This window comes from Amborella trichopoda, chromosome 11 (genome assembly GCF_054954075.1).
Source record: "Amborella trichopoda isolate Santa Cruz 75 chromosome 11, AtrichopodaSantaCruz75HAP2 v2.0, whole genome shotgun sequence".
Taxonomy (NCBI): Eukaryota; Viridiplantae; Streptophyta; class Magnoliopsida; order Amborellales; family Amborellaceae; genus Amborella; species Amborella trichopoda.
Genome location: NC_142346.1, coordinates 12,754,643 through 12,770,087, shown reverse-complemented (window position 1 = coordinate 12,770,087; position 15,445 = coordinate 12,754,643). Strand labels below are relative to the sequence as shown.

Below are 15,445 nucleotides of genomic sequence, written 5' to 3'. Positions count from 1 at the left end.
ACCCGAATCGTTTTAGGAACCAAAATCGCAGAATCGCCTCCGGGTAGAAGATTCTTGTCTTAGGAATCATTGACCGTATAATAAGAATCACGAGGAACAAGATTCCTAGCTTTTGAGAATCATGTTTCGACCAAAGTAGATTCAAGTTTCATCTACATATAGAATCGAGATTCTATCCTCCTTGGAATCAAGATTCCCATCTCCCTGGAATTGACACTCCAGGTGTAAAGATTCTTTATTATGCAGAATCGAGTTTCCGACATCCATGGAATCGAGTTTTTGACATATGTAAAACAAAGATATGTTGTTGTTTTGAATCGTTATTCAAACATATTTGGAATCAAGTTTCTAAAGTATATGGATCAGAGATCCATGCCGGTTTATGATTGAGACTTACAATAATAAGGACTGTAGAATGCGTTTGACAACCCCTATCAGGAATTGAGATTTCATTTTTATGGAGAAGGAAGCCCCAAGCACATCTTGAGCCTTATCAACTTCAGAACCTATATTGGATGTCTCTTATTAGAAAGTTTCCCAAATTTCGAAGTGATTGTGTTGACTATTGAACTCATGGTCATTATATACAAAAGATAAGTATTTCTAAATTGTGATTTTGACTTCATTATTATAAAGACAAAATAGGATTATGCCTACGCCATAGTTTTACTTTTAATCGTATGTATTGTATTTACCAATTATAAAAATAATGAAAACCTACAACTATTAGAACCATTCGAAGGAAGATTTCTACTCCAATTTCCTTTAGAAAGTGCACAACCATCATAGACAATGGATATTATGTACTTGGAATTGTTTTTTTTTTTTTTTTATGCCTTGAATTTATTTATTTTTTAATCAAGATTTAATCCTCGCCGGAATCCAAATTCGATATATTTGGGAACGTCTACCCACAATTAATGGGTTCACTCTCTCGCTTAATATCTCTCTCCCACTCTCTCCCTCTCTAGAGTTTCTCTATTTCTCACCCCAATCTTTCCTAAAATCTCTCTCCCTCGTTTAGAATCTCTTATATTATATTTTTCCTCAAATCTTTCTACCAAACCCCTTTTATTTTTTTCGACACGTGTCCTCTCTCTATAGGTTTTACTTCTTTCCTATAATCTCTCTCCCTGCTACGATTTCTCTATTTTTCTCCCTTCCTCATTCCTAAAATCTCTCTCCCACTCTCTCCCTCTACATGGTTTCTCTATTTCTATCTCTCCCTCTTTCCTAAAATATCTCCCTCATTTAAAATTTCTTATATTATATCTTTTATCAAATCTCTCTCATCATATTTATTAACACTTTAAATTTTAAAACTTTATCCCTCTTTACAGTTTTTGTTACTCTCACTCCCTCTTTCTAAAAATCTCTCCCTCATATCTATCAATATTCCAAATCTCTCTCCCTCCTACCGTTTCTCTATTTCTCTCTCCCGCTTTCCTAAAATCTCTCCCCCTCAACACTTTAAATTTCAAAACTCTCTCCCTCTCTACGGTTTCTCCAACTCTCTCACCCTCTTTCCTAAAATCTTCCCCATACTCTCATGTAGCTCCTTTCTTTCCCTTTCATAACTTCTCTTTCCAAATAACTTCCCCCCCATTATTGTGCCACGTGTTTCCTCTCCCTCTCTTTCATAGCTTCTATTTCCTAATAACTCCCCTTCACCCATGATTTTCTCTTCTCTCTCCTCCCCCATACTATCACCAACTCTTTTTCGTAATAAATTTCTCTCCCTTTCCTACACCCCCTACCCTCTCTACTCTTTCCTAATAAATCTCTCGCACGTTTCTAAACATTTCTAATAACTCCCGCACGTTTCTAAACATTTAAATTTCTCTCCTCTCTACGGTTTTTCAAAACGTTCCTAATAACTCCCCCCACAATTTTCTCTTCTCTCTTCTTCCCCATACTCTCACTAGATAATCCTATTTACGGCTTTTTGTTTCCTTGAATATCTCTCTATATCTTTTTATTCCCTCATCTCTCTCTCTCTCTCTCTCTCTCTCTTTCTCTCTCTCACGGTGGTTTATGCAAGCTAACAGTGAACAAATATTGAATCCATCAATTCCCTTGGCTTTGAGGCCCTCTAGAACTCTAATGAGTAACTATTTTTAGTCAATAATTTCATCTATTTTCAAGTGCTTGTCATGTCTATGCTTTTTTCATAAGAAGTAACACTCATACAAGGCATATGTTCATATGTTAGCGTTTTACTTTTAGTACTGAACTTCCATTATTCTTGATCTATTTATTAGTATTGAAATGATTTTTTTTCTTTTTTAATTATTTTGTTGATTTTTATGTTTAGGTAGTATTTTGGTGCTTAGTTATGTAATTCAATAAAATACAAAGTTATCGGTTAAGAACTACGCTTATAGTTTCAACGGTAGCACGTATTAATATTTTATTTTATTTTAATATATCTTATTTTAAAATTAAAATTTAGCGTAATATTCAAGCTATCTAGAGAATTTTTTGGTTCATGTTTTTTTAATTGTTTTTTCAATTTTTGAGATTTCATTACGTAGATTTATCTTGAGGTCCACATGAGTTTTTTTTTTTTTCCCTATTACCATTTACATATATTATACTATAAAGTTTCTTTCATAATTCAATTAAAACTTTTTCCTATTTAGTGAGCGGTTGAATGTAACATAAAAAATGTAGCTTTCCATCTTATGTAAATTCTTTCATATATTGGAAATCATTAATGTTCTATGTTTTTTATTTTTAAAAAAAATTATTATATTTTATGTAAAAAAATTTAATTGATATTAGTGAATGATATAATTGTATTCATATTAGTGGATGATATAATTGTAAATACAAAAAATAGGAAAAACAGAATAATAATTACCCATAAATACAAATTATAGACCTAATAACATAATTGATACTATTTTTGTGGAAATAACTACCTCAAAATGCAAGTCACATCAGTAATAGAAAACAAAAATTGTAGTATCACTATAATTAGTAAACACAAATATATATATATACATATATATATATATATATGGAAAAAGTACATGTCAGCTCATGGGCTCATGGAACAGTGTAAGCCCAACAGCTCAGATTGAATCTGGACCGATCCAATGATCACAATTGTATTTCGTAATTGAATTTTACTTTTTTTTCTACAAATCTAAATTACTTGAAATTTGGAGAGTCTATTCTATAAGAATAATCGAATCTAATAAAAATATCAAAAAAATAAGTCGCATAAATTAAATTGACCAAAATACGCCTGAAAAGTTCTGAGGTATTTTGGTCAATTTATGTTATCTGAATTTTTTTATTAGGTACGCCTTGATGAGAAGAGTTTATGCTCCAAATTTCATGCTATTTAGACTTATATAAAAAATATTAAAATTATATTACCGATATACAATCATGACCGTCAGATCAGCCTAGATTCAATCAAGGTCATTGCGGTTATACTATTCCATCAGCTAGTGGACTCACCCTAGCATCTTCATATATATATATATATAGAGAGAGAGAGAGAGAGTAATGATCCTATGAGACCCTCCGACACCTATGTGTGTAGGACCCCAAAGGATCACCATTAAATTTGGCACAGATAACTATAAAAGTTATCACATGGGTGCGTGACTTGACATTTCTAGAGATATGTGCCAAATTTGATGGTGATCCTTTGGGGTCCTACACAAATGGGTGTGGGAGGGTCTCATAGGATCATTACTATATATATATATATATATATATATATATATATATATAGAGAGAGAGAGAGAGAGAGAGAAAAGATGGCATTAGCCCACTAGCTCATATGAATATATGAGCCCAACGACCCAGATTAAATCTGAGCCGATCTGACAATCACGAATGTCCAGTAGTGCTTGAATTTTTTTTTTTTTCTACAAATCCGAATCACTTAAAATTTTAGGTGCGTGTTCTTCTCATCAAGGCACACTTAATAAAAATATAAAAAAAATTAATTGTGAAAAAAATTACCAAAATACCCCCCTTTTTGGGGCTATTTTGGTCAATTTATTTCATATAAAATATTTTTTTGATATTTTTCTAAGATTCACCTATTTTTTATGAACACACGTCTAAAATTTCAAATGATTTGGATTTGTAAAAAAAAAAACTAAAATTCAAACACTAACGGACAATCTGGGACGTTGGGCTCATAGGGCTAATCCAATCTAAAATAGGATGTATTTTAGTATATATATAAAGAAGGAACTTTTGAATTTAAGAGTAGTTTTTCAATAAAAACCATTGAAGAAACTCTTTCTGTTATGGAAAACCAAGATAGCTTCCAACTCTTATCTACAAGAATGATTAAATATCATATTAAAAGGGGCTTTAACTATCTCCATATTGGTCTTGTCCAAAAAGCTAGCTTACAGTTGAAAGGAGAAAAACAAGAAATAAAAGCTTCACCTTTCAAAATTGGACCAAAAAATTATGAGAACCAGATGGCTAAAATTGAAACCATACTCCACATAATAGAGCAAAATAATTATACAAATCTCTTCCTACAGACCATAGGAAAACAAACTAATAGGATAGAAAATGTCTTAAACACAATAAAACCTCAACAGCATGAGAAGAAAGAAGAAAAAGAAAATGGGGCAGTTTTATTCAAACCACTGCCTAATATTGCGACGGGAAAATTCAACCTGCAAGGAATCAAAAAGATAGAGGATAATAATGAATTAGTAAATGAATTGGTAAAACGACTTTAAAAATTAGATATAAAAGGGAAGACAAGTGATGTGCAAGTCCTTCAAGAAGACATAAGTTTTTCAACTCGGGAGATATCTGCAATAGAAAAAGCTTTTAAACCAGAAAGCTTAAAGATTAATAGACTTGATTATGGGAGAAAACTAGATCGGTTGCACCAACCAGAATGTATTATCCTAGACCAACTCCTATAGATCTTCAGATAAAGGAAGATCTAATTGCCCGTTCAGTTTCTTATTCAGGAAGATCCAAAGTAAATTGAAATATAGATGAGATGTCTAAAAATCAGATTCTTGATCTAATGAAACATATGACCATGTATGCCACCGCATGTAAAGCAAGTGGGAATAAAGACCACGAATTTCTAAAGCCATTATATGTGGATTTACCGTATGGCTTAGAGGATGGTGGGATTTCCACATGGATGAGGAAGCCACAGATCCAATTCTAAATGTTGTTAAACAATATAATATAAAAACTGAGGTCGGACCAAGACAGGTCCTGGAAAATTTAGTAACTAAGGGTGTATTTTACTCCAGACTACTATCCAGAGAAGACAATAAAGCTGATCATTGGAAAGAAAAATTCATTGCTGGACTTCCTAATCTATTTGCTAAAAAGGTTAAAATAAGATTAAAAAATAAGCATGGAGGAATTATTCCCCATTCCTTATATACCCTTGGAGAACTCTCAGAAGAAATCTGTGCTGAAGGTCTTGCATTATGCACAGACATGAAATTGAAGAGACAATTAGAAAAGCAAAGAATGACTGGGAGAAAGGAATTAGGAGACTTTTGTGAGCAATTTGGGTTTAATACTTTACCAACTTCCAAGCCTACTCACAAACAAAAATATAGAGACTCTAGAAAATCTAAGACTAATTATAAGAGAGAAAAGAAAAATATTTTTCCCAAAAATTCCTACATGATCACTCTTCTAAACAAAAGGGGAAAAGAAAGATACCAGTTTATTACAACTGTGGGAAAGTAGGACATTATAAAATAAATGTAGAATAAAAAAGAAAATAAATGCTCATGAAATAGACCTCGAGATCAAAAAGCAGTTGTTCGATATTTTATTAATTAAAGGGGATGAGTCTGATGAATCTTCTGACTCTAATGAAGATTTACTTATCGGAGAAATAAACGATGAAGATCTAATTTTTTCAAGCTCAGACTCTAAAACAAATTCTGAAGAAAAGACTAATAGAGAGTGTCATTGTGATTTCTTAAATACACTCACAAAAGAAGAAAATCTTATCATTGATTTAATTGATAAAATAAGTGATCCCGAGCCTAAAGGAAAAGCCTTAATGCATTATATCAATATGACAAAAGAACCCTCCAGTTCTTCTAAACCTTCTCTTGTCCCTACTAGAGAAGATTATAGTTTTACAGATATCCTAAAAAGAGTTCAATTAAAATTCAAGTCCACAAAGAACCTACAATTCTTGATCTAAAAAATGAAATAAATGAAGTTTGAAATGAACTTATAACTCTAAAAAGCAGAGTACAAATTCTAGAAATGATAGCCACTAAAGAAGTAAGTGGTAATGAGAATACTGAAGAAGAATTTAATGATCTAATACATGATTATAATCACAATCTTTTACCACCCGAAATTGAAGATACACTCCCAAAAGTGATAGATGATTCGCAAACTTCAAATAACTGTAATTTGCTGAGAAAGTTACATGATTATAAATATGTAAACCTCCTTGATAAAGTAATAACCCAAAGATGGTTTACCATTGTTAAAATAGTGGTGCACAAATAATACACTTTTCAAACCACTGCTCTTATAGATTCAGGAGCAGATTTAAATTGCATAAATGAAGGTTTAGTTTCAACCAAATATTTTAACAAAACAACACAGGTATTAAATACTGCTGATCGTAGTAAAATGATAATAAATTACAAACTGTCTAATGTAGCAGTATGCAACAATGGTGCATGTTTTAAATTTCCTTTGATAATGGTCAAAGGTTTAAGCCAACCTGTTATTCTTGGAACTCATTTCCTAAACATGCTTTACCCCATCAAAATTGATAACACTGGGATAAAAGTTGTTATTAAAGGACATGAAGTAAATTTGACTTCATTGACAAACCTAAAGTCCATGAAATAAATAACATTAAAAATAAAATCTCTACTAAAGAGAAATTCCTATTCTATCTAAAAGAAGTAAAACATAAGATTATTAATGAAAAATTAACTTTACCTCAAATACAAAGTAAAATCAATAATTTCGAAAAAAATGTTAGAAAGAGAAGTTTGTGTTGACATTCCTAATGCCTTTTGATATAGAAAGCAACATATCATAGAACTTCCTAATGAACTTGGCTTTAATGATCAAAAAAATCCTACTAAAGCCAGACCTATACAAGAACTTCTTGATAAGAACCTTATTAGGAAAAGTTCTTCACCTTGGAGCTGTGTAGCTTTCTATGTGGAAAAAGCTTCAGAAATTGAAAGAGGAGTACCTCGACTTGTCATAAATTATAAGCCTTTAAATAAAACACTAAGGTGGATCCATTATCCTATTCCAAATAAAAAGGATCTTTTAGACAGACTTGTCAATGCCTGTATTTTCTCAAAGTTTGATTTGAAATCAGGATACTGGCAAATCCAAATAATAGAAAAAGATAGGTATAAAACAGCATTTAATGTCCCTTTCGGACATTATGAATGGAATGTGATGCCTTTCAGGATAAAAAATGCCCCTTCAGAATTTCATAATATTATGAACGAAATTTTCAATCCTTATACCAAATTTATTATTGTTTACATTGACGATTTTCTTGTTTATTCTGAAAATATTGACCAGCATTGGAAACATCCGAATACCTTTTATAAAGTCATAAAAAGTGCAGGTTTAGTTGTTTCAGCCAAGAGAATAAACCTTTTTCAAACTAAAATAAAGTTTCTTGGACACAATATCTTTCAAGGAAGAATAATCCCTATTGACAAGGCAACCGAATTTGCTTCTAAATTTCCTGATAGCATTAAAGATAAAAAAGAATTACAAAATTTCTAGGATGTCTGAATTACATCTCAAATTTTTATAAAGATTTGGCTTCGGATGCTAAACCATTATTCCAAAGGTTAAAAAGGAACCTTCCTGATTGGACTCATGAACACACCATGGCAGTTAAAAAATTAAAACTTAAAGCCAAAGAATTACCCTGTTTAGCCCTTTCTGATCCTACCGCTTTCAAAATAATTGAGACAGATGCCTCTGAACTTGGGTTAGGAGGAATTCTTAAACAAAAAATCCAAGATGATGACCAACTTATACGCTTTACATCTAAAGCTTGGAACCCAGCTCAACAGAAATATTATACTATCAAAAAAGAAGTTTTAGCATAATCCATTGTGTAACAAAATTTCAAAGTGATTTGCTTAACAAAAATTTCTTATCCGAACTGATTGCAAATCCGCCAAAGACATTTCAGAAAAAGATGTAAAAATTCTAGTTGCAAAACAAGTTTTTGCCAGATGGCAGGAATTCTTTCTTCTTTTGATTCCGATGTTGAACATATTCAAAGAAAATATAACTATCTTCTTGACTTCTTGACTCGAGAATATTTACAGGGAGGGAAGGAGAAGCCAACATTCCCCAATGGACATAGTCCCTAGCCCAGGAAAAATCCTGGCCTCAAATAGTCCCAAGCTCAGGAAAATGCCTGGCTTCAAAAGGTTTCAGCTCAAGAATATGCCCGACTCCAAATTGTTCCAACTCAGGAAAAACCCTGGCTTTCTCATATACTCCAAATGCTTTAATAAGAAAGCAAGCTCAGGAGATTAAAATATCTCCCCAACAATCCCCTTTGAGCACCGATAATCCAAACAAAAATAGAACTCCATTTCACGAAACAGCATATATACAGCTGATCATAATAGAAAATGAGCACAGGGAAACAGACCCTATTGAAATAGCAACTCTATACTTACGCCACCATTTACATCCAAATATGGGAGATAGATGTAGAGAATGGTATGAAACAATATTAATGGAAACCGTGTCGGTGTCAAAAGTACATCATTATAGAAACAATGACTTGAAAATAGCATATTAAAAATTTTAGATACATAAAATCATTTCTTATATAGACTGGGGTCTCGACCCTTTAAAACCAAGGGCATTGAATACCAAAGGATTTAAAATCAAATCCTATCATTATTTCGAATATATTAAGGCATGAGATGAAGTATTTGCCTACCAGAATACTAAACATACACAGCTGGTACGTACAGTTTAAAAGAACTGAAACAGCAGAATTTCCAAATTGCTTTAAAAGTTGGTTCCTATTATGGGGATTAGTAAGCCAGATACTACCTAAAAATTTGCAAGTATCACAAAGAAAATTCTCTAATTATAATAAGAATAGTCTAAAAAGAGACTACAACATATATTTTATGGCCTTACATCAGGTCCCATGGATTTTAACACGGTCCTAAAAATTTCTGAAGATAATTTGGATCGGCGGGATTATATTCCAAAACTACAATGGCAGATTTCAATTAAATGGTGGGATGCCTACAAAAATGATTCTCTAGAGCCAGAGAAAATTTAAATGATAGCCATTCCAAATTTTTGGCCACAATCTAACATAGGATTCTCTGAATACATTTCACTAATGCAACAAAAGAATCCAACTCTTTCAAAAGCTGAGATTAGAAAAAGGCTACTCTTTGCCCTTGAAGAAGATGAAGTTCAAACACCCACTTTATCAAAAAATGATTTAGAAAACTGTGACCCTCCAAACAGAGACGACTGTACGGGAATATTTTCCCCAATAAATTGAAGAAAAGATCAGGGGCGGTACGACTCCAGACTATTCAGGACACATGTCCCCAAAAAAGCCCTACAGTAAAAACCATTATTGCAGACAAAACACTGTAGAAGAATCTTTTACTTTTCTTGATGTAAAGCGCAGCTTTTACTTTTACTTCTACTTTGTCGGTGCGAATCTTATCGTTACTTTGTCGGTGCGGATTTAAAACCGTTTGAAGTTCGCCCTCCCTCTTCTATAAAAGGGAGCCCATACCACCCTGTTTTTTGTCTATTACTCTCTTTTATTATTGTCTACCATCTTTGTATTCCCTTCCGCTACTTTTGGTATCAAAGCATATATATATATATATATAATTTCTTGCAGAAACCACTAAGCCAGCATTTTTTTATTGCTTTTACAAATGTACTTAAATGTTTCTAATGTTGATCAATTGATTCTGAGAAAACAAGTACATCATCAATATAAACAATCATGAATTTGGTATAAAGATTAAAAATTTCATTCATGATATTTTGAAATTCGGATGGTGCATTCTTTAATCCGAAAGGCATAACGTTCCATTCAAATTGTCCAAATAGAACATTAAAAGCAGTTTTATATTTATCTTTTTCGACAATCTGGATTTGCCAGTAGCCTGATTTAAGATCAAATTTCGAAAATATACAAGTGTTTGCCAGCCTATCTAAGAGGTCTCTTTTGTTTGAGATCGGGTATCTGATCCGTCTTAAAACTTTGTTGAGTGGTTTATAATTTATAACTAATCTTGGAGCCCCTCTTTCTATTTTTGATGCCTTTTCCACATAAAAGGCTGAACAGCTCCAAGGTGATGAGCTTTTCTGATAAGTCTTTTGTCCAATAATCCTTTTACTTCCTTTTTACAAATTTTGAGTAACCTATTATTCATTTGAATAGGTCTTGCTTTAGTAGGAATTTTTCCCTCTTGAAAATCTGGTTTATAGGGAAGTTCAACTATATGTTGCTTTCTGTCCCAAAAAGCATTGGGGATATCAGCACATATATTTCTTTCCATATCTATTTTCAGAGATTTGACTTTATTTTGAATCTCAGGAAGAGAGTTTTTCTTCCACATTTTTGTATTTTATTTCTTCTTTCAGATAATAAAGAAATTTTTCTTTAAAAGAAATCTTATTTTTAATGTTATTGATTTCATGAATTCTAGGCTTATCAATAAAGGTGAATTTAACCTTATGCCCTTCAATAATGGCTTCTATCCCTGTATCATTAATTTTAATTGGGTAGAGCATGTTTAAGAAGGGAGTCTCGAGAATAACTGGTTGACTTAAACTTTTGACCATTATGAAGGGGAACTTGAAACAAGCACCATTATTGCATACTGCAGCATCTGGTAATTTATAATTAATAAGCATTTTGCTACCATCGACAGTATTAAGTACTTGGGTAGTCTTGCTGAAATATTTAGTTGGCACTAATCGTTCATTAATGCACTTTAGATCAGCTCCTGAATCTATCAGGGCAGTAGTTTGGAAACTATATTCCTTTTGAACTACAATTTTGATATTAGTGAACCATTTCTGGGTTATTATTTCGTCCACTAGGTTATGTATTTACAATCCTGAACCTTTTCTATCACATTCATACCAGCTTTGGAGGTTTCAGATTTAGGAAGGGTATCTTCAATCTCGGGTGGTCAAGGAATATTATATTCAGTTACCAGATTATCAAATTCACTTTCTATGTTTTCCTCTTCAAATTCTTCATTGATAAGGTGTTGGGTTAATTCTAGGATTTAAACCCCTGCTGTCAGAGCTATCAACTCATTTCTAACCTCATTGATTTCATATTTTAGCTCAGATATTGAAGGTTCCTTTTCTATTTGTGTTTTATTTTGTACCCTTTTCAAAATGTCATGGAAACTATAATCTTCTTTTGTTGGGACAAGAGAAGACTTGGTTTTTCCTGATGGGGTTTTAGACATGTTGATGTATTGGACTAAGGCTTCTCTTTTAGCCTCTGAATCTGATATTTTATCAATAAGGTCTACGATCAGATCTTCTTCTTTTGTAAGGGTATTGATACTTAACCCATTCATATCGATTACTGCTTTGTAAAAATCATATTGACAGTTTTCTTTTTTGGGTTATCTTCATCACCAGAGTCTGAATCAGAACTGCTGATAATGATATTCTCATCATTTATTTCCCCAATTAATATTTCATCTTCTGAATCAGAAGAATCAGAGGTTTCATTTTTTATTTGGAGTATTTCAAATAATTGAGTTTTAATATTATCATCTATCTCCAAAGAGTTAATTTTTCTTTTAACTCCACATTTATTTTTATAATGGCCTATTTTGCCACAATTGTAACAGACAGGGTTTTTCCTTTTTCCCCTATTTTTAAAAGATGGTTTATCTTGTAAGAATTTTTTGAAAAACTTTTCTTTTGTTTTTGAAGAATGTTTAAATTTTCTCTTTCTAAATGTTTCAGGTTTTTCTTTATGAAAAAGCTTTGAAGGGGGTAGGGTATTATATCAAAACTATTCGCAGAAGTCCCCTAATTCCTTTCTCCTCGTGATTCTCTGTTTCTCTAACCGTCTCCGAAGTTTTAAATCTATACATACAGCCAAGCCTTCAGCACAGATTTCGAAGGATAATTCACCTAAGGTATACAGAGAATAAGGAATAATTCCACCATGCTTATGTTTAAGCCTTGTTTTCACCTTTTCTGTAAAAAGGTGTGGTAGACCAGCTATAAATTTTTCTTTTCAATGGTCTGACTTATTATCTTCTCTTGATAATAATCTTGAGAAAAATACATCTTTGTACCATTTATAATGAGAGCGTTGGACATCTTAGATTTGATAATAAATCTTCTGATCATGCTGCCAACAAGGTAGTACTTCCTACAAAATGGAGGGTGATTGTATATATTAGCGTATTACATGCATCTCCTCCTCCTATTATATTATCTTGGCCATTTTCATTTGACTATCCATTGTTTTGAGGCATTTAATATTTGATTTTTGATTCCTCATTCATATGAAAATCCCACCAGCCTATTAGCCATCTTGTAAATCCACATATTATGGCTTTGGCTATCTCATTGTCTTGATTCCCACTTGCCTTGCAGGCAGTGGCATACATGGTCATGTGTTTCATGAAATCTAATATTTGATTCTCAACCATGCCATCTATGTTCCAATTTACTATAGATTTTCCTGAATAAGATCTTCTTCTATCTGTAGATCTACTGGGGTAAGTCTAAGATAGTACATTCGAGTTTGAGACACTGATCTCACTTTTCTTCCATAATCTCTAAGCTTTCAGTTTTAAAAGCTTTCTCCATATCCGAAATTTCTTTGTCATGTGCCCTTTGCAGGACCTGAACATTTCCTCCTTGGTTTTGGAAGGCTGGCCCTTTTCATTGATATTCAACATCTTTAATCTTTCAACCAATTCATTTATTAATTCACTATTTTCCTCTTTTTTCTTTATTCCTTGTAAGCTAAATTTTCCTATCTCAATAGTTGGAGGAGGTTTGAACAGGACAGCTTCTTTTTGCTTACCAACCATTTTGGTTTCTGCAGCTGGATTTAACTTATTTACTGCATTTTTTATTCTTGTAGTTTGTTTTCCTATTATTTGGAGAAAAATATTTGTATAATTATTTTGTTCAATAATGTGAGGTATTCCTTCAAACTTAACCATATTATGGTCACTTTCTTTAGGTCCTATTTTGAAAGGTGAGGCTTTAATTTCAATTTTCTCCCCAAACGTTTCTCCCTTAGGTTGTAAACTAGTCTCAGGGGGATGCATGGACTCAATTGTTTCTCCTATAGTGGTTTGAAAGGTTTGAAAAGATTTTTCAACCATATTTACCTCAAATTTTGGAAGTTTTATTCCATGATCTTTTGCTATATATTTTAACCATTTAAAAAATTTGACAGTTGCCTTGTGTTTCATCATAAACCTATTAAATTTTAAATGAAAGGCATCTCAAAGAGGTTCTTTAAACTCTTTGAAGAACCATTCTCTTATTAATCTATTTTCTTCAGAGTAAAAATCATTTCTGATCCATTCTTTATCAATCTTGAATTCTTCTTTTTGAATAACACATACTTCAAAGTCAAGATCTGAGGGTGTTGGTTCTTGTTCTTCTATTTCAGAAGAACCTGGAGTGTCCACTCTATAGACTGGTTGTTGAACCTGATTTGGAGTCCTGTTAAGCCTTTCAATGATAGTTCTCCTATGAGTGGGTATTCTTTCATATTCGGACTGCGGGACAGAAGAGGTCGAGCTTCTAGGGGGATCCCTAATGCTTGATTCTCCAATCCTTAATGTAGTTCTTCTGAAAGATGGAAAACTGATTTCTATTTCTCCATCAGAGTATTCTATGATTTGTTCAGGATCTCTATTTTCAGGGTTTTTAACCTGGGATTCAGATTGTAAAGACCATCACTCCGGTAGTTTTACCTGAGACCATGCTACTGACTTTGGTACAACTAGATTTGATTTTTCCATGTTTATCTGGAAAAATATGGTTTGTCCTTTTAGATCCATTTGTCTAGCATTTGGACACAAAGTATTCATTACTTTGTAACATATTCTGTAAACGAACGCCAAGTTTTGAGAACCTAGGTCCATATCAAAACCTTGAGTTTTAAGGTTTAGGGTCAAGACTTTTAATAAATTTGGATCTGTTAAGGCCACCGAGAAGTTTGAAAAACAGTTAAAATAGATGGGGCCATTACAGAGACTGGATTCAACCAATGGTTTAAAAAACGGATCGGTGACCCGGATCGGGCACCCCAAAAACCGATCCGGATCAACGAATCGACGACCCGGATCGAGAATCGGGTGAATCGGTCAGAATAAAGCTTCAAAAAAATCCGAAAAAATTATTAAAATTCATTATAAATATTGTTTTTCAAGAATTCAATAAGAAATGAGGGTACTCCATTAAGAATTTTCATGTTTTTTAATGAATATGCGAATATTGATATGTTCTTTCCCTGCATGAACCTCCATTCAGCATTTAATTTACATCACACAAAAGGATAAACATAGAATTATCATGGAATAAGTATATCAACATACATGGACTACAATGAAGCATAAAATTAGTAACATATGATCTAAAAATAAAATGATAAGACGACGTTATTGTTCTTCTTGGTCACGCTGGTGCCATTGACTGAATTCGTTTAACAATTCATCGATTCGATCTAAAAACGAATCATCGATATTAGCAAGTGTCTGACTATTCCCAAATCCCTGAGTGTTAGTGTTTTGTTGTATTCCCAATCTAAAATCCCCGAAGCTTGTCCATCCTTCATGCTCACCTGCACTGTCGTGCTCATCCCTACACTGTTGCTGTTGGGACTCGATATGTGAATAATATGACTGAGATAGGGTGGCCTCAGAATCATCATCTCTCTCATTTTCTCATTGAATAATATGGATTAAAAAAAAATTTAACAAATTTTCAAAAAAAGCGATCATGGATCAAAAAAAAAAAATCACAAATTTTCAAAAAATTCTCTCATGGATTACAAAAAAAAATTTGATCATGGATTACAAAAAAAAATCACAAATTTTAAAAATTCTATCATGGATTACAAAAAAAAATTTGATCATGGATTAAAAAAAAAACATCACAAATTTTCAAAAACTTCAATCATGGATTACAAAAAATTCGATCATGGATTACAAAAAATTCGATCATGGATTACATAAAATTCGATCATGGATTACATAAAATTCGATAGGATTACAAAAAAAAAAAAAAACATAAAAAAACAAAAAATTCCATCGTGAATTACAAAAAAAGAAACAAACAATTCCATCATGGATTACAAAAAATTCAATCATGGATTACAAAAAATTCTATCATGGGTTACAAAAAAAAAAACAAAAACAAAAAATTCGATCATGGATTACAA

At 32.4% G+C, this 15,445-nt stretch overlaps 1 protein-coding gene across 21 annotated transcripts in view; it reads right to left on the bottom strand.

The window, feature by feature from the left end:
- Positions 1–15,445, bottom strand: part of LOC18426939 (Sodium Bile acid symporter family) — a 43,878-nt gene that overhangs the window by 11,194 nt on the left and 17,239 nt on the right. Inside the window, exon 8 of one of the 21 annotated variants that reach the window (XM_088851788.1) lies at positions 4,566–4,661. The exons of the other annotated variants lie outside the window; for them this stretch is intronic. Coding sequence (XP_088707914.1) covers positions 4,620–4,661 — 42 coding nt within the window. The 3' untranslated portion in view covers positions 4,566–4,619. Of the gene's footprint in view, positions 1–4,565; positions 4,662–15,445 lie in introns of those variants that run through there. 21 annotated transcript variants of the gene reach the window in all.